The sequence below is a fragment of the Mobula birostris genome, chromosome 24 (assembly GCF_030028105.1).
Source record: "Mobula birostris isolate sMobBir1 chromosome 24, sMobBir1.hap1, whole genome shotgun sequence".
In the NCBI taxonomy this organism is placed as follows: domain Eukaryota; kingdom Metazoa; phylum Chordata; class Chondrichthyes; order Myliobatiformes; family Myliobatidae; genus Mobula; species Mobula birostris.
In genome coordinates, this window is record NC_092393.1 from 21,700,746 (window position 1) to 21,721,006 (window position 20,261).

General features: G+C 39.2%; 1 protein-coding gene across 1 annotated transcript in view; it reads right to left on the reverse strand.

Moving 5' to 3' along the window:
• The window catches only part of LOC140187141 (protein shisa-6-like), a 559,403-nt gene that overhangs the window by 53,103 nt on the left and 486,039 nt on the right, over window positions 1-20,261 (reverse strand). The window contains exon 6 of the mRNA XM_072242125.1: window positions 13,553-13,615. Within this exon, the coding sequence (XP_072098226.1) occupies window positions 13,553-13,615 (63 nt within the window). The remainder of the gene's footprint in view (window positions 1-13,552; window positions 13,616-20,261) is intronic.

The window sequence follows — 20,261 nt, forward strand, 5'->3', positions numbered from 1 at the left end:
GTCAGATAACAATGAACTTGAACTTGAGGAACTTATGCTCACTTTTGCAATTCTAAATCTGGAAATAAGGAATTTGTTCTCAGAGACATTCTGCTTTCCTTGCGAGGTGCTGCAGTTGTCATCAATTCAGAATTGCTGATTCACTGGGATCTTATTTTGCTATTCCCTGTTCTTGCTGTAAAGGCTAATAAAGATGTAATTCTCATAAATCAGTGCTGTAATTGTTTAGAATTAGTGACAATGTGAGGGTGACTGTCTTTGCCATCAAGGCTGTATTTTTCCAAGTGAGGTGTTACGTAGATCTGGTAAAAGTGAAGTCAAGGACAATTAGGCGATATATTCTTCATTTACCACAGTATGCCTCGTACAAAGTGGAAGTTATTGTGTTATTGGTCAATCATTCCAGCATCAGGATATCTGCACCAGATCTTCATTACAGTGTCCTGGTCACAACTCTCCTCATTTAGTCAATTAAGGTCCTCCCTTTCATCATAAAGTCAGAAATAGGAGATTTCCCTGTGATATTCAACTCAACAATAGACTGGAGTTACTCATCAAGGCCTCTTAGACAACAATTCTCAAACCTGCAAGCTCTATGAACAGAAAGCACCAGGACAGTAGGTGCATCAGAACACCGCCACCTACAGATGCCCCTCAGGGCTGCATATCTTCCTGATTTAGAAGAACATTATTGTTTTTCTATTGATACTGGGCCTACCTCCACCCCTTTCCCAATGGCATTCTCAGAAGTCCTTCTGCTTTGAGCTGGATCATTAATGTGATACTTTAGTAATGAGTCCAGACACCATAAAACTTAGTGCTTCAGATTGAACAAAGTTAATTCCTTCCTTCTCTCTAGCAATTTATTGATATTGTTTTTTGTGCATCATAGTGGAAGAAAGGGCAGAATCTGTAATCTTTTAAGAGTGGGGTGAGCTTAAGACTAGGTACAAGTATGTGAACATCAAACTAGGACCAGGGATAGGCCTTTTGCCCTTTTGAACTTGCTCAAACACTCAGTAAGTACATAGCTGATTGGACTGTAACCTCAACACTGTATTCACACCTATCTGGGGTAATCTTTCCACCGCCTTGATTATCAGAGGATGTGGTAGTGGAAACTCTACAGAGTCAAGCATCTGATCAACCTACCACACTCAGGCCTCATGTGGCATCTGCTGATGCTGTCAGACCACTTCTAACTTATTCTGCAATCCATGACCATAATGGCAAGGCTGGTCTTGATGACAGAACAAGTAGGAATAGTCCTGATAATGAAGCACAACTGTAGGTATTTAAACCTCAGTAAATGGTGACTTGGATTTACTTGTGTGCACCTTCACTTTCTAGTTTAATAATTAGGAAGTGTCTATTTGCCAGAGAACATTTAGTAAGAGGAGAGTAAACAGAAAGTATGTAGGGATTTTCATTGTCTCATGTGTAGTGTCTTAAAAATAGTGATGGCTTTCCAAACTTCAGATACCCAGATGATCAATGAAAACACTTCAGTCAATGTAACTAGAGATGGAAAAAAACAAAGTTGCTGAGTGCAACTTACCTAATTATTTTTATGTATTAACAGAATTTTGTGCATAGCCTGAAAACAGCATATCATTAATAATTTTTATCATAAATATTCCAATGTAATGATCTGGAAATGTACACACTTCAGCCCTGTTGTGGCTGCCAGATTGATTTGAATATTAGTCTCTCTTACTCTAACCCTGGGTAGTGTTACTGCACAGAGTGACCACTGAGTACAAGTTCATTGTTCTCTGAACATGCTGACACAGGTAGAGTGCTGAAGAAGGCATGTGGCATACTTACCTTCATCTGCCAAGGCATTGACTATAGGAGCTACAGCGTCATGTTACAGTTGGACAATTGGCTGGTATCATGTGCGTTTCTGTTCACCACACCAGAGGAATGATGTGAGTAAGCTAGAGCAGTGGTCCCCAACCACTGGGCTGCAATGCATATGCTACCAGGACGCGAGGAAATTATATGATTTGGCGATATGAAATGATATGAGTCAGCTGCACCTTTGCTCATTCCCTGTCACGCACTGTTGAACTTGAAATAACCTACCAAGTCATAGCAAGTAACACATAAAACTTAAAATAACACTAACATATCGTAAAAGCAGGAATGATATGATAAATACACAGCCTATATGAAGTAGAAATAATGTATGTACAGTGTAGTTTCACTTAACAGAATCAGGAAGATCAAGCCAAAACCAATCTGTAGAAAAGTACTGGCATGTACACGCATGCGTACATCATGTATGTGCACGTCATGCGTGTGCACACAGGTGCCCGCACAAGGTTTTATGGTCATGGTAGTCTTTCTCGGGGAAACACAAATGTCCCGTATTTGACTGCTACTTTTGAGCCTTATTTGGGAGTGAGAAAGTTGGCAACCCTACTTGAACCCCACCCCGCTGGCCGGTCCGCAAGAATATTGTCAATATTAAACCGGTCGGCGGTACCCCTGAGCTAGAGAAATGCAAGGAAGACTCCCAGGAAAGTTGCCTAGACTGGAGATCTCCAGTTATTAAGAGAGACGGAATAGCTTGGAGCGAAGGAGGTTAAGGGTTGCCCTTATGGAGAATTATTATAATTATGAGAGGCATAGATAGTACAGATAGTCACAGTTCTTTCCCTCTGCTGTAGTGAAGCCTAAAATGAGAAGGTAAAGGTGTAAAGTGAGAGAGGAAGATTTTAAGGTGATCTGAGGGACAAGATTTCACACAAAGGTGGATACATAGAATGGGATACCAAAGGTTATGGTAGTGGCTGGTACAATTACAATGTTTAAAAGACAGTTGGACAGCTACATGGATAGCAAAAGTTTTGAATAACATAGACCAAACACAGGCAAATAGGTTTAGAGTAGGCAGACATCTTGGTTTGCATGGGTGAGTTAGATAAAAGGCCTATTTTCCATGATGTGTAACTATGAATTTGTGAATTGAAACATTCCAATAAAATAGCAAAGCTCTGTGTAAACAGCTTCCTAGTGATGAAGTTATCAGCTTGGCCCCTGAGGAACCTGAAGAGCAAGGTAACCCTATGGAACACTGGTAGCTGCTAAATACAACACTCTAGAGACTCCTTTTGTCAATGTGTATGCATCTTCATTAAAAGTTCATTTAATGTTTCCAGCAAAAGCATAAACCTAAGTTTCTGAATATCCATGGAACATATTAAACTCTTATGTCTGCTTGCTTTTCCTCTTTTAAAAAACCTTATCCCATCAATTTTACTCTCAGATTTCTGTATCAAACATTTCCCACAATTTATTCTAATATCCGCAATTGTAATGACCAGTGAATATTTAAATGTTGTTACTGGCGAGACTGTTGAAGCTGCTGTTTCATTGGTGAAAGTACTTTGTCCTGCTTTGTGTTTCTGAGCTTTTCAATATTAAACTGCAGAGAAATTCCAAAACTCCACCAATGCTAGGAGTGAACAACACCAATAGACTCTCCTGGTCCAGCCACACGATGCCATGGCCAAGAGAGTCATACATAATTCTTATGGGTTAAATGTAAAAGTACATGAATGGCATACACCATTATGTCACCATGTCATAAAAGAGTGCCTCACTAAAAGTAAAGCTAAACGTACATGAATTATCTCCGGGTCCAGTGTTTTTCTTTCAATTAGTTTTTATATTTTGGAGTTACAAAACATAATAGTGGTGACGAGTAACTTTTAAAATGAACCCGAGGCAACTACGTACCTGCTGCAGTGCAGTGAGACGTTCCAGTTAAAAAAAAAGTGCAGTACTTTTTTTTCTTCGGAAGGGGACATAGAGACATTCGAGTTAAAGACAAAGCGTAGCATGCTTTTTCTTCTTCAGAGGGGGGAGAGAAAGACAGTTGAGTTAAAAAAAGTAGGAAACGGACAAAATTGATGGTTTCATAAATAGTGAGTACCAGGTGATAATGATAAGTAGTAAAAAAGACATAAATGGCTGGCTACATTGAAAAGATAGTCACGTTTGATTGCACAAGAGATAACTGGGTTATGCTTACTAAACAGGTTGAGCAGTACTTTGAAGCAAATGGAACAGTGGATGAGAAATGAGTGGCAGCTTTACTGAGTGCAATTGGTGGAAGAGCATACAGTTTGGGTAGAAGTTGAACTGCTCCAACCAATCCAGCTGAAATGAGCTCTGCTAATATTATGGATGTAGCCATAGGTGCAATTGAGTTGCAGACAGGAATGAATGTGAACGTGAAGAAAATTGCATTGTCTAAACAGAAACCTGCCTGCCTGAATAAATTCTGTTATTGTTGTGGCAGGGGATCATATACATCAGACCAATGAAGTTTAAAGGCAAAATCTGCAGAAAATGCAACAAAGTAGGGCTCATAAAAAGAGCATGTTGGGTAGACAAAAGTAAATGGGCTGCACAGGGAACAGAAAAAGATACCAAGTTAAGTTGCAGTTTCAAAGAGAGCACTAATCTGCATGCAGTTGATGAAAAATATTTTAATGACGAGAGTGACACAGGACTGAGTAGCCTTAAGAGTTACAATGTGAAAAGTAACAATAGACAAGCAATATGGCTTACAACAGAAGTGACCAGGAAATTAATTAAAATGGAAATGGACACTGGTTGAGCTGTTTCAGTCATTCCACAAAATAAGTTTGAATAGCATTTCAAAGACATTTAAATTAAGTCTGCAGATATCCTGCTAAGATCTTATACTGGAGAAAAGATAACTCTTGTGGGAATGGCATTTTTAACAGTGAAATACAACAACCAACAAGCCATGTTGGGTTTGTATGTGGTAAAAACAGGAGGGGCAGCATTGTGAGGGTGTGATTGGCTAAGACAACGACTACCTGACTGCAGATCCATCCACCATTTGCTTTGCCTGGTAGCCTAGGATAGATCAGCAGATTGAGAAGCTTGCATGCACTGTTCAGGATGCCAACACATCCAGAAGGTGCCAAAAGCAGTGCCTCTCCATCCCCAGGAATGACCTGCATTTCCCTGGCAGAGGATTCATATGGATTTGGCCAGAACCTTCATGTGCACACCATTTCTTGGCGGTAGTGGATGCAGCTAGAATATGGCCAGAGGTATTCCCAACAGCCTCCCCTACAGCGTCACACACTGCTGATGTGTTGGGAAGCCTCTTCTCAAGGGCTGGTGATCCAGAACACTTTATCAGTGACAATGGACAACACTTTGTTGCAGAATAGTTTCAGTCATTCCTGAAAACGAATTGAATAAGACATATTACATCTTCACCATACCACTCAGCCTGTTGGACAAGTTTGTCCAGAGTCTAAGGAACATATTGCAAGCAACATGAGTAAAACATACTACACTAACACTGAATCAGAAGCCTGCCAATTTCCTCCTTGCATATCGTAATGCAGCACACTCTACAACAAAACAACTCACCAACTATGCTGTCCATGGGTCGCTCTTGCACTCACGTTTGGATCTCCTCTAACACAATATCAGAATGAGAATACAGTTCTAACCGCTGACTCAAGTAGAAGGTTCTCAAGCAAGGGGGTTCAATATCTCGTTCCTGGCCAAGCAGATGAAGGACTACAGAGGTGGTCAAAAGTGGGCACTTGGAAAGATTAAGAACAGAACTGGACAACTTTTCTACACAGAGATGACTGCGTCTGATGTCATCTGGATACAACACATCAAACAGTTGAAGAGAGCAGAGTCAATTGTTCGAGAAGAAAGGTGCCCAGAGCTGTTAGAACAACTTTCTGCAGTCCCAGAGTCAACTCTTAAAAATCATCATGGAGAAAGTCCCAGAACCTGAGATTGCTTTACAGCCACACCTCTCCTGCCAAGCAGAGTAACCCCCACCCTGTCATGAAAGGCAATATCCCACAAGAGTAACAAATCCACCACAGTGATTAAATCTTTAAGACTGGCTGGGCAGTTTAAAACTTACTATGCAATGGATGTCTATATAGTAGTCATATTATATAGTTTATTGTGTATATAGTTGAGATACATTATCTATTGAGTAAGCAGGATGGAGTGTTGTGTGTTTAATATATCAGCAACATTTAAGTAATATTGTAAACATATTGTTTGATTAATCATTCTTTGTTGTTTACATAATTCATTATGGGTTATATGTAAAAGTACGGGAATGGCACACGTCATTACACCACATCATAAGTGAGTGCCTCAATAGAATAAAAGCTAAATGTACACAAGTACATGACTCCTGTGTTTTTCTTTCAAATAGCTTTATGTTTTGGAGTTAAAAAACGTAACACTGTGTAACGTAGAAAATAAAAGGTCAAGTATGAAGCAATCTTTAAAGCGGAATAATAAGTCTAAGTATCATGATTCCTAAAACAAAATGAAGATAAAATTGAAATCCTTTTGGTTGGTCCCAAATTGAAAAGAAATAAACCTTTGATAAACTTGGGAACTTGGCTGCCCTTGTAAATCAGAAGTAACTAGCCTGCATGTACTGATTTACTGCAATCAATAGCCTGTAACTTCCCTTATGGAGTTGTGCTTTTGAACTGCCTGTACGACCTGGCATTTCTGCACTATTCTGGGGGTTTTGGTGATCTGGAGTCTTGAAGGTGCTGTGGCGGGTTCGGGCCAAATCTAAGCGGTTGGGGCATGGGCCTGAGAGCGAGGTACAGGTCGATGTTTGGCCATCGGTGGAGCAGACCTGAGGCCAAATCAAAGTGTCAGAGCCTGGGCCTGAGAGCAGGGAATGAACTGATGTTTGTCTGATTTATGAGCAGGGCCAAATTGAAAAGGTTGGGGTGTCAGGGCCAGAGGCAAGGGATGGGCTGGTGTTCAGCTCACAGCTCCATGAGCTTTACTTGTCTCTGTGAGGAACTGAGGCTGTGGCCTGAAACTAACAGGCTCCTGGACCGGCTGCAGCAATGAACTGGCTTCATGGCTGCGGACTCACTTTCATAAACTTCAGTTTTGAGTGCTATTTGTTTACATTTTATTGTTTGCACGATTTGTTCTTTTTTTCCTCTCGCATCGAGCATTTGATAACCTTTTTTTAATGTGCTCTATTTGGTTCTTTGTTTTTGTGGTTGCCTGTAAGAAGACAAATTTCAAAATTGTATATAGTTACATACTTTGATTATAAATGTACTTAGAGCTTTGTTATCCTAGATTCAGATTTTAAATTTAAATCCCACATCAAGAAAGTGACTAGAGTAGCAGCTTTGCACTTAAGAAATATTGCAAATGTACGTTCATTTCTGTCACACAATGATGCTGAAGCACTAACACATGCCTTTCTATCAAATAGACGAGGTTACACGTAATGCACTTTTTACTATCGACAACTTCAATTCATTTAGAATACCGCTGCTAAACTTATAACTAAAACCAGGATGAAAGAACACATCACTCTCATACCAGCTACTCTGCATTGGCTTCCTGTATCTTTTAGAATTGATTTTGAAATTCTCTTACTTGTTTTAAAGCTCTTAATAGTCTAGGACCGGAGTACCTTACAGAATTGTTTCCATTTTATGATCCTGCTCAACCTCTCAGGTCTTCTTCCGCCTGTCTCTTAAATTTAAACCATCTCCCTCAAAAGATAATTGCAGGTCAGCTTTTATGAACTTACACTCACAAACTGTAGAATTCAATGCCTAAAACTATGAGGAATGCAGACTCAGCTGACACTTTTAAACACCGGCACAAAATCTATTTATTTAAACTTACTTTTAACAGACATCCTTTTGTCTTCATGTTTATACCTTTATCCCATTGTAAAGCACTTTGAACTACATCATCTGTATGAAAAGTGCTCTATGAAGTTATTATTATTATTATTATATTTTTTTATTTATTTCTCAGCTCAAGCTGGTAAAACCTGAGTTACGAGCACAGCCAAGCATACACATTGCCAATTGATAGGATCTTTTGGACTATTCTAGTGGTGTTCAGCATTGCGGCTCTCTGAAGGTTTATATAAATATTGTGGTGTAGGCCTAATTGTTTAATGCTATTGCATAGTGACTTTGAAATAATACCTGTTGTAGATAATAAGACCATAAGACAAAGGAGCAGAAGTCGGCCATTCGGCCCATCGAGTCTGCTCTGCCATTTTATCATGAGCTGATCCATTCTCCCATTTAGTCCCACTCCCCTGCCTTCTCACCATAACCTTTGATGCCCTGGCTACTCAGATACCTATCAATCTCTGTTAATACTGTTAGAACCTTGTATACCTTGTATGTGTTCCATAGTCTTACAATTTCCTCTTCTATTTCATCATATTTCTGCTGTTTTTCACTTATTGATTTCTGTATGTTGTGTGTGTTTGGAATACTTATATCTATTAAGTTGTTCTTGCTTAAGTAAGTTGTTCCTGTAATATTATATCTGAATGGTTATCATGGATTGCCCTAACTGTAACAATGTACCAGTCGTAATATAATTTATAGGACCCTGCCTCTAAAACTGGATCAGGCTTATATTTAAAGTATAAGTTTGTATTTTAAAAGAAGATTTTCATGAATGATGTTTGCCACTTGATTGTGCCTGTGTAAGAAATCAGATTGAATTAAACTGCCGTTGGATATTGCTTCTGGATTCTCTTCGCATTTTCAGCATTTATCATCTTGAGTCTTTTTGGTCTTTCATCATGTATTTTTGATCATTTTTTTGTGTTAACCACCTGGTCCTGTATTGCCACAAGGAACGCTTCCTGGTAATTTTAACCTTGTGTAATTTTTACTATTGAGTTCTGTTTGGCAGATTTTGTTAAGCCTTGAAAATTCTTTCAAAAGTTTTACCTTTATTATACTATGATCTATTTTCTTTGTTTTTTGGTATCCAGATACTGTACTTCGATGTTTCATATTCATCAATGAGTTGTACTGCATCCTGCTGCTATGCTTTGTATTCTACTAGCTCTATTGTGCCTTTCTTTATGTTTAATTTTCTGCACTTATTGGGTCCAAAGTTCATTATTGTAGCTTCAGAAAATAGTTCTTCTACTTGAATTAATTGTCTTAGGTTCACTGATGAAAGAGCATATCATTTCAAATTGTCCATGTATAGAGGTGTGTTGAGGTATAATGCATTTGGTTGTCTCTGATTTAATATCCAATCTTTATCGAAATTCAGTAAATTAGAGTGTGAGTTCAAAGCTAGAAAGAACTGTAGTGGCTTAGAGAGTTGCTCTGGAAAATGGCTTTGTTTATTTTGAGAATGGTGACTGTTCTTTTTTGATTGTTAATACATAGGGTGATTATAATAGGCTTCATCAGGTGTTGTAGGAATTTCCCCAAAGTATTAGGTGTAGTTTATAAATATTTTAAGAACTTATTATTATTATTAGAGGTCCTGAAAGGAGAATATAGGGAGCTAGGAAGGGAGTTGAGAAAAAGGACCACAAAGGTAGTAATCTCGGGATTACTGCCTGTGCCAGGCGACAGTGAGAGCAGGAATGCGATGAGGTGGAGGATAAATGCGTGGCTGAGGGATTGGAGCAGGAGGCAGGGATTCAAGTTTTTGGATCATTGGGACCTCTTTTGGCGTGGGCGTGACCTGTACAAAAAGGACGGGTTACACTTGAATCCTAGGGGGGCCAATATCCTGGCAGGGAGATTAGCGAGGGCCACTGAGGTGACTTTAAACTAGAATAGTTGGGGGGTGGGAATCAAATTAAAGAGGCTAGGCGAGAGGAGGTTAGTTCACAACAGGGGGATGGGAACCAGTGCAGAGAGACAGAGGGGTGTAAAGTGAGGGTAGAAGCAAAAAGTAGTAAGGAGAAAAGTAAAAGTGGCAGGCCGACAAATCCAGGGCAAGCATCAAAAAGGGCCACTTTTCAACATAATTGTATAAGGGCTAAGAGAGCTGTAAAAGAGCGCCTGAAGGCTTTGCGTGTCAATGCAAGGAGCATTTGTAACAAGGTGGATGAATTGAAAGTGCAGATTGTTATTAATGATTATGATATAGTTGGGATCACAGAGACATGGCTCCAGGGTGACCAAGGATGGGAGCTCAACGTTCAGGGATATTCAATATTCAGGAGGGATAGACATGAAAGAAAAGGAGGTGGGGTGGCGTTGCTGGTTAAAGATGAGATTAACGCAATAGAAAGGAAGGACATAAGCCGAGAAGATGTGGAATCGATATGGGTAGAGCTGCATAACACTAAGGGGCAGAAAACACTGGTGGGAGTTGTGTACAGGCCACCTAACAGTAGTAGTGAGGTCGGAGATGGTATTAAACAGGAAATTAGAAATTTGTGCAATAAAGGAACAGCAGTTATAATGGGTGACTTCAATCTACATGTAGATTGGGTGAACCAAATTGGTAAAGGTGCTGAGGAAGAGGATTTCTTGGAATGTATGCAGGATGGATTTTGAACCAACATGTCGAGGAACCAACTAGAGAGCAGGCTATTCTGGACTGGGTTTTGAGCAATGAGGAAGGGTTAATTAGCAATCTTGTCGTGAGAGGCCCCTTGGGTAACAGTGACCATAATATGGTGGAATTCTTCATTAAGATGGAGAGTGACATAGTTAATGCAGAAACAAAGGCTCTGAACTTAAAGAGGGGTAACTTTGAAGGTATGAGACGTGAATTAGCTAAGATAGACTGGCAAATGACACTTAAAGGATTGACGGTGGATATGCAATGGCAAGCGTTTAAGGATTGCATGGATGAACTACAACAATTGTTCATCCCAGTTTGGCAAAAGAATAAATCAAGGAAGGTAGTGCACCCGTGGCTGACAAGAGAAATTAGGGATAGTACCAATTCCAAAGAAGAAGCATACAAATTAGCCAGAAAAAGTGGCTCACCTGAGGACTAGGAGAAATTCAGAGTTCGGCAGAGGAGGGCAAAGGGCTTAATTAGGAAGGGGAAAAAGATTATGAGAGAAAACTGGCAGGGAACATAAAAACTGACTGTAAAAGCTTTTACAGATATGTAAAAAGGAAAAGACTGGTAAAGATAAATGTCGGTCCCCTACAGACAGAAACAGGTGAATTGATTATGGGGAGCAAGGACATGGCAGACCAATTGAATAATTACTTCGGTTCTGTCTTCACTAAGGAGGACATAAATAATCTTCCAGAAATAGTAGGGGACAGAGGGTCCAGTGAGATGGAGGAACTGAGCAAAATACATGTTAGTAGGGAAGTGGTGCTGGGTAAATTGAAGGGATTAAAGGCAGATAAATCCCCAGGGCCAGATGGTCTGCATCCCAGAGTGCTTAAGGAAGTAGCCCAAGAAATAGTGGATGCATTAGTGATAATTTTTCAAAACTCGTTAGATGCTGGACTAGTTCCTGAGGATTGGAGGGTGGCTAATGTAACCCCACTTTTTAAAAAAGGAGGGAGAGAGAAAACGGGGAACTATAGACCGGTTAGCCTAACGTCGGTGGTGGGGAAGCTGCTGGAGTCAGTTATCAAAGATGTGATAACAGCACATTTGGAAAGCGGTGAAATCATCGGACAAAGTCAGCATGGATTTTTGAAAGGAAAATCATGTCTGACGAATCTCATAGAATTTTTTGAGGATATAACTAGTAGAGTGGATGGGGGAGAACCAGTGGATGTGGTATATTTGGATTTTCAAAAGGCTTTTGACAAGGTCCCACACAGGAGATTAGTGTGCAAACTTAAAGCACACGGTATTGGGGGTAAGGTATTGATGTGGATAGAGAATTGGTTAGCAGACAGGAAGCAAAGAGTGGGAATAAACGGGACCTTTTCAGAATGGCAGGCAGTGACTAGTGGGGTACCGCAAGGCTCAGAGCTGGGACCCCAGTTGTTTACAATATATATTAATGACTTGGATGAGGGAATTAAATGCAGCATCTCCAAGTTTGCGGATGACACGAAGCTGGGCGGCAGTGTTAGCTGTGAGGAGGATGCTAAGAGGATGCAGGGTGACTTGGATAGGTTGGGTGAGTGGGCAAATTCATGGCAGATGCAATTTAATGTGGATAAATGTGAAGTTACCCACTTTGGTGGCAAAAACAGGAAAACAGATTATTATCTGAATGGTGGCCGATTAGGAAAAGGGGAGGTGCAACGAGACCTGGGTGTCATTGTACACCAGTCATTGAAAGTGGGCATGCAGGTACAGCAGGCGGTGAAAAAGGCGAATGGTATGCTGGCATTTATAGCGAGAGGATTCGAGTACAGGAGCAGGGAGGTACTACTGCATTTGTACAAGGCCTTGGTGAGACCACACGTGGAGTATTGTGTGCAGTTTTGGTCCCCTAATCTGAGGAAAGTCATCCTTGCCATAGAGGGAGTACAAAGAAGGTTCACCAGATTGATTCCTGGGATGGCAGGACTTTCATATGAAGAGAGACTGGATGAACTGGGCTTGTACTCATTGGAATTTAGAAGATTGAGGGGGGATCTGATTGAAACGTATAAAATCCTAAAGGGATTGGACAGGCTAGATGCAGGAAGATTGTTCCCGATGTTGGGGAAGTCCAGAACGAGGGGTCACAGTTTGAGGATAAAGGGGAAGCCTTTTAAGACCGAGATTAGGAAAAACTTCTTCACACAGAGAGTGGTGAATCTGTGGAATTCTCTGCCAGAGGAAACAGTTGAGGCCAGTTCATTGGCTATATTTAAGAGGGAGTTAGATATGGCCCTTGTGGCTACGGGGATCAGGGGGTATGGAGGGAAGGCTGGTGCAGGGTTCTGAGTTGGATGATCAGCCATGATCATAATAAATGCCGGTGCAGGCTCGAAGGGCCAAATGGCCTACTCCTGCACCTATTTTCTATGTTTCTATGTCTATGTTTCTATTATTATACCAAAAATGTATAGCTTGGTAAGAACACAGATTCATTAGTGCAAGAAGCTGTTAAGACTGCAGTACAGAAACATTTCCGGCATGTAGATATTCATTAAACTTCCCGGTAAGTTTAACTAGGCAATACCAAGCTTCTACATTAAATTGACTATCAATTATCTTTGTATTAATGCCATTGTTTTTAGAACTTGCTGTGTGCAAAACTTCTGTTCAGTTTTCCTACAATGCAATAGTATCTTTCTTTATTTTGCCATTATGCTGCTGGCATTTAGGGCAGCAGTGAAGGTCCCATTTGGATCCTTTATTGCTGTTCCATTACAATTTTATTTTACCAATCAGGGCTGTTGGCCCTGAGCTGAATCTCTGAACCTGGAGGACTGGTGGATTACTCTCTTAGTCTTAGAATGCAATCGTATATCCACTTTAAAATACTGTTGCTTTAGAACAAATTGGGGTCACAATGGGGACAAGTGTCCATATTGATGCATACTATTCTCCATATTTACCTGAATTCTAGCATGAAGAAATGCTGAAGTTAGGTAAAGAAAGTTGAAAAAGAGGACTGAGCAAATATTGGCATCTTATCAATTCCTAACTGCTGTTTGAATTTTAAAATTAAATGAGTTCAAAGTTAGTCCATGGGCCCACTCCATCCCGGATATTTACACAAAAACGTTTTCCCCTGCTATCATAAAGAACAAGGTATGAGGAAAACCCTTACTAAGCTGGATCCTATCCTTCAGCAGTATATCAACTTTGTACTCACCATTAGTGGGAGTTTGAGTGGGACTGATCAACCCCAGGTGATTGTAATTATGGTGATGGTTACCTACAAAGCAAAGAAAGAAGGGGTAAAGCAAAAATAAATGCTGGCAAATTATACATCGATAAACATTTTAATTGTTTAATAATTGTATCTTTATATAATAACTGTCTTGAAAGGTACAAAAATGTCATAACTGAATATAGCAAACATTTGCATTTTTACCATTTTGTCGGTGATTGTACTACAGTCGTGATATATGCAAATCATTGCAAATGTAGGTGACATAAACATTTTTATTTTCTCTATAGGGAATCTTGTGATGGAAAATGGAATCTACAAGAATGCTTTGTGTGAATTTGGTGTTTATATAGATTATTCCATTTAAAATTCTGTAGATAGTTCAGATTGTAAGTCACTTGCTTGGATAAATTAGTGGGGATACAGGCAGCTGACTTATGAATACTACTTACTTGCTTTGAGTCTGAATTAAAATGACCCTACCTTAAAAGCAGCTGTTCTTTCCTTTTTAATACACTTAAGCAATATAACAACACATTAATCTTTCCACAAACTCGTGAGATTTAGAAAACCAATTTCTGTAAATTTATTCACCAGCATCACAGCCACAAATCAACTAGGGACCAGACCAACAAAATATATTAGTTATTCATCCCAACTGCTAGCTAGTGAATATAGTGTGGTGGAGAAATCATTAATATTTAAACAATGTGGATACTTCAAACCATTTGTCATAATAAGTAAAAGACAGAAGTGAGTGTATTTATAATTAAAAACAAGGACATCAATCACAACAAAGAAATGAATGATTAACAGAGTATCACAAAATTCTGCCGCAATATAAACATTTCAAATTTACACAGCAAAGGCAGTTGTTATTATTTTATGATTATTGATATATCAGTTTTCATTGATCATTTTTGATTTACTTTGTTATTTAGAAGGCAAGCCTACAACAGATTGTTTAGAGAATTCTCGACTCCATTGCACTTCACTAGTCCTCAGCTCTGTATTTTTTGCAGTGCTGTAGGAGATCCACCTCCACTGTTGTCTTAAATGTTCGGCATTACCAATCATGTCTGCTTGTCAGCAAATTGCCATTAAACTCAACGATGTTAAAATGGCTTGCTTCTTCCCAATACAAAGCTATTTTCCTTTCAAGGTGCACAAGAGATCCTTTATGAAAAATGGTTAGGTTGAAAAGCAAATGGCCCTGAGGCACAACTTTTGTTGGAGTTCCATCGCAGTAAGACTAATCACTTAATGGAATAGAGATCAAATTAATTCAACTAGGGGTGTACAGAATCAGAAACTACTAAAATAAATGGGATAGGAGACAATCAATAGTGTTCAGAAGTATTTTAGGATAATGAATGAAGATCAGAAATATTTCAGCCATGGCTTGGTGATTACATTCTCAAAGTTGATCTTAAGGTTAGTTTTCTTCAATGCCCACTCCAGTGATGAAACTTGTTTGCAGCTTTGTAAGAGATGGTGTCCAATTGATGAGAATAATGGCCATGACTTCCTTCTCATGAATTTGTCTAAGGAATAGGACACTTTCCACACAAGTGATCTGAACAATATCTATCTTCAAACTAAAATTAGGGAAGTACATTACAAGTACAAGTACATGAGTCCTGACAAAGGGTCTTGGCCTGAAAGGTCGACTGCACCTCTTCCTAGAGATGCTGCCTGGCCTGCTGCGTTCACCAGCAACTTTTATGTGTGTTACATTAGTTGTTCATTAATCTCTTTGCAGTTAATGAATTATGCTATGATCAACTTGATTGTTTCATTTTCTTACATTATATAATAAAAAATAACATTTTAAAATAAATTATTTGGCTGCAGTACACTTAAGATTAAAAAAAAGTTTTGAAACTTTCACAGAAATACTGCCAATACTGTTCAACATTTTCGGCATTTATGTCTGTATTAATGCAGAAGTTTATAGATGTGAAGTGACTTTCTGATTTTGCTTCGCTGAGACTCTCCATTCAGTCCAGCAGTAATTTCTGATTTTTCAGTATTTCTACTACAGACCTATCTACTGAACCAATCCCAAGTCAGATTTAGCTCAGGCACAGAGGACCTATTGGAATGCATGGTTAAGATTGGCTGCAAAGGTGAAGAGTAAATAAAAGACCATTTTCTTTCTTTCTCAAAAATTTGAACGTATTGAATTGATTTTAAGTGTTCTATTTTTTAATATATTTTAAACAATTTTAAGAATTAACAAAGTCTATTTTTTATTTTTGAATTTGTAAATAATTATGAATGTTTCACCCTACCAGCATATCTTCTGTTCCACCAGGGGTCCAGACACCCTTGACCATAGCTAAACAATCATCAAAAATGTCTACTGAGCCATGCGTCACCGACACTTTGGTAAATCAGACCACCAAGCTGTACTCTTTCTCCCAGCATGCTAACAGAAGCTGTAACAGGAGGATCTGGTACAGAAAGTCATTCAGCGTTGGTCTGAGGAATTGAGCTTCTATACAACTACTTTGAGTGAATACACTGGTCCATGTTCAAAGACTGAACAGCCAGCCTAGATGAGTATGTCACTTCCATCAAGGTTTTTATCAACAAGTGTTTTGAGGACTGTGTACCAAAGAGGACAGTCAGAGAGATCCCAAACTAGAAGCCATGGATGAACTGGGAGATCCATTCCTGAGTGAAATTTAGGACTGCAGTGTGATCTTGACTGTTACAAGAAAACAAGACACAACTTCCATAAATCTGTCTGGGATGTCAATAGACAACATCACCCCAAAATAGAATCCCAGACAAGCTAACAGTTGTGACAGGGCTTACATGCTAATACAGGTTACAAGATCGTCAGTATTGCTGACAGCACTGCATCCCTTCTCGATGAGCTTCATGCATTCTATGCACATTTAAACAGAAGGTGATTGCACTGTCATCTCTGCCCCAACAGCCTTCACAGTCACCGTTATGAACAAAAGATCAGTCTTCTGGAAAGTAAGTCTGGGGAAAGCAGTCGACTCACATGATATCCTTGGCATTTTCCTTAGATTCTGCACAAATCAGCTGCTGGTGTATTTGCAGACTTTTTTTTTACCTCTCTTTGCTTCAATATGAGGTTCCTACTTACCTCCATCATCCCAGTACCTAAGGAAAGCAAGGTAACATGCCTCAATGCCAGTGACATCTACCATCATACAGTGTTTTAAGATGCTGCTCATGGTTTGCATTAATTCCAGCCTCCCAGACAATCTTGACCCACTGCAATTCACCTACTGCCAGCATGAGTCTATGGTAGACACTATCTCCCAGGCACATACTCATCTCTGGAGCTTCTGGACAGTAGAGACACTTACAGTATGTTAGACTGTTACTTAATGATTACAGCTCTGCCATCAGTACTATAATTCCAAGCAAACTCATCGCTAAACCCCTCAACCTGAGGCTCAACACCTGTCTTTGGAACTTGACTTCGTGACCAATAGATCTCAATCAGTGGGAAAGGTAACGGCATCTCCAATTAACCTCAATGTTGTTTTGGAAAAGTACATAGAAGGGAAGGGAACAGAGAGCTAGGGTCTATGTGCAGGTTGATGAGACAAGGCAGAATAACCATCTGCCATGTACTAGATGAGCTGAAATGGCTCTTTTTGTGCTCTAATGCTCTATGACCCTAACTTCACAAGCTGCATCCTCAACCCCCTTCTCTACTCTCTGCAGATCATGACTGCATGGCCAGTTTCTGATGTAACCCCATCGACAAATTTCCAAATGAGACCAATGTAATGGGTTGTAGCTCAAATACAGTAATGAAGTGGAGTACAGGAAGAGATAGAGGGCCTACTGACATGCTATCATGACAATAATCTTTCCCTCAGTGTCAGTGAAACAAAAGAACTAGTCATTGACTTTAAGGAGTACTATGGTACACATGCTCCTGTGGTCAACAGTGCTGAGGTTGAGAGTTTCATGCTCTTAGAAGTGAATATGACTATCAGCTTGTCTCGGTCCAGCCACATGGATCCCATGGCCAAGAAAGCCCACCAGTGCCTTTGCTTCCTTGGCAGGCTAAAGAAATTTGGCATGTCCCCTACGATCTTCACCAGTTTTTATTGATGAACCATAGAAAGCATCCCACCCAGATGAATCATGACTTGGTATGACAACATTTCTGCAAGTAACCGCAAGAAACTGCAGAGCTGTAGACCCAGTTCAGCTCATCACAGAAACCAGCCTCCCCTTGATGTTTTCAGTCTACAGTTCTTGCTGCCCCGGTAAAGCAGGTGACATAATCAAAGACCCTGCCCATCCTAGACATTCACTCTTCTCCCTCCCCCAACACACCCATTAAGCAGAAAATACAAAATCCTAAAAGCATGTATCCCGCTGTTAAAAGACTATTAACGTGTTCCCTAATATGATAAAGTGGCCCCTTAACCTCACAATCTACCTCGTTATGACCTTGTACCATTTTGTCTGCCTGAACCACATTTTCTCCGAAAATGTAATATCTTATTCTGTGTTCTGTTATTGTTTTACCTTTTACTTCCTCAACGCACTGTTGTAATGAATTGACCTGTAAGACAAGTTTTTATCACTGGTCTTCTGTACATGTGGTAATGAAAAACTGATTTACTAATTATATTCAAACATATTTAAATTCTTTCATGGCCGGTAAATTTAGATATGTGCCATAATTGGTTGCCAATGCAGTTCTGTAGGCAGAACCTGTCATTAACAATTGATCGGACATTGATACACACTGGGCCTCACTGATGAGTTCAGTACTAGCTTAACTGAGGATGCCCACTTAGGGGTACACTAAAGTAAGAGTTGGTTTAGTGGGCAGATGAGAACTGAATCTCAGCTTTAAATGATTTAATGGAGATGCTGAGACAATGAAAATGCTATTTCTTGTTTTGTAAGTGAATTGCTTACTTTTCCTGAAAGACACAAAGTTATTGCAATACTTGGGGATTTTAATATCAGCTCACACCATCCAGGAATAGTCTGTAACATAAAAGCTCACTGTAAATACTGCTGATTTTAGTTCACATTTGCAATGAATATGGAGGACTTCTGAAATATCGTTGCATGAAATAAAAAAAGCACAGACATAATTGGTGACATGATGATATTTCAAGTCACTGAATAAGTAATTGCTCAAGAATTCATTCTTAAATGCACTGAAGCATTTCTATTAACTAGAACTAGGGCTGAATTAACTTGCAATTAATATGAGAACAAATTACTGTGTACAGTATTTAATGTATTAGTCATGCATACTATGTGGAAAAAAAGATTAAACAGAAGGAAAGATCCTCAGAAGACCTGGTTGTTTAAAACTATAATAAACTTGCAATTTATTTTTTATTGTCCTTTCAAATGTTTAATGCTGCAGAATGATCAGATGGATGGGATGAAGAGATAGTGATGGTCAGTTAGAATTGCCAGCCACACCTCCTCGCCTGCATCCACCTATTGCTTGTTAGCTCTTGTCCACTGACTGAGTTCCTCCATCATCTTGTATGTTGCTACAGAAAGGCAATAACTAAAATATCAGCCTTCAACGCTAGAACAAAAGGGGATAGAAGTGATCTAGAGACAGAGGAGCCACAAGCACGTATGATGGTGCAGGGTTAGGGAAAAGTCAGTGATATACTCATGGAGTGTATGAAGGAGGCTTTTTGGCCCATGAATCTATACTGATCATTAAAACCCGTATTACACTAATTTTATATTAATACTATTTTATTTTCCCAACATTCCCATCAACTCTCCACAGATTCTACCACTCACTTGCACATTTAGGTTATTCTATAGTGTCCAATTTATCTACTGACCCACCCTTTTTGAGAATTGGGAAAAAGTCCACACAGTTTCAAGGAGAGTTTGCAAACTCCGCACAGAATGCACAGAAGGCCAGAGTTACACTAACTCTACTAACTGTGCCAGTTTGCTAACCAAAAAGGTACATTTAATCTTTTTTATCATTTTTCCAAAATAAATTTACTCTAACTTATTGCAGTGAGTTTTATCTCATAACTCTGTGTTGGAGTCACATCATGATTCAGAAAGTAAGAACCAACCTGAAGCAGAAGAATTTTAAGTTGTTTCTGCTTAGTTATTAACTATAGCTAACAAGATTTGGATATTATTTAAGTTTTGCCTAAATGCACCAGGACAGAAGAATTAAGACATTGAGGGTATATTATTACATGTTACTGTTGATTAAGCAAATGAAGTGTTACATTGTACAGAGAAAATAAAGAAAAACCTTTTGTAATACCGTTGCAGAACAAAAAATCCTTAATAACAACTGAGGCATGAATGCTGAATAGAATGTTAACTCAGGTATGCTACTGATTCGGATCCTGTGTCAAAAAAGTTTAGAGCATAAACTGAGGTAATGATTGAATCACATCAGTTGTCATTAGCTCAGTTGAAAATGTATCAGACCTCCTTGTAACTTCCTCAGGATTTAACTTGATGGAAATTCATTGTCAGAATTGTTTTCCTAGTGTAGTCATTTAGCATCACAAAATATCATTTCCATGAGAAACAAATTTCAAAAGTAAGATATTGGCTTGGTTTTTAATTATTAGATGTTGTTTTTGAGTAGAAACCTTACTGTTAATACTAATTGATGCTTTTAAATTGATGCTGACTTCAGTGCAGAATGGTTGTAGATATGTCT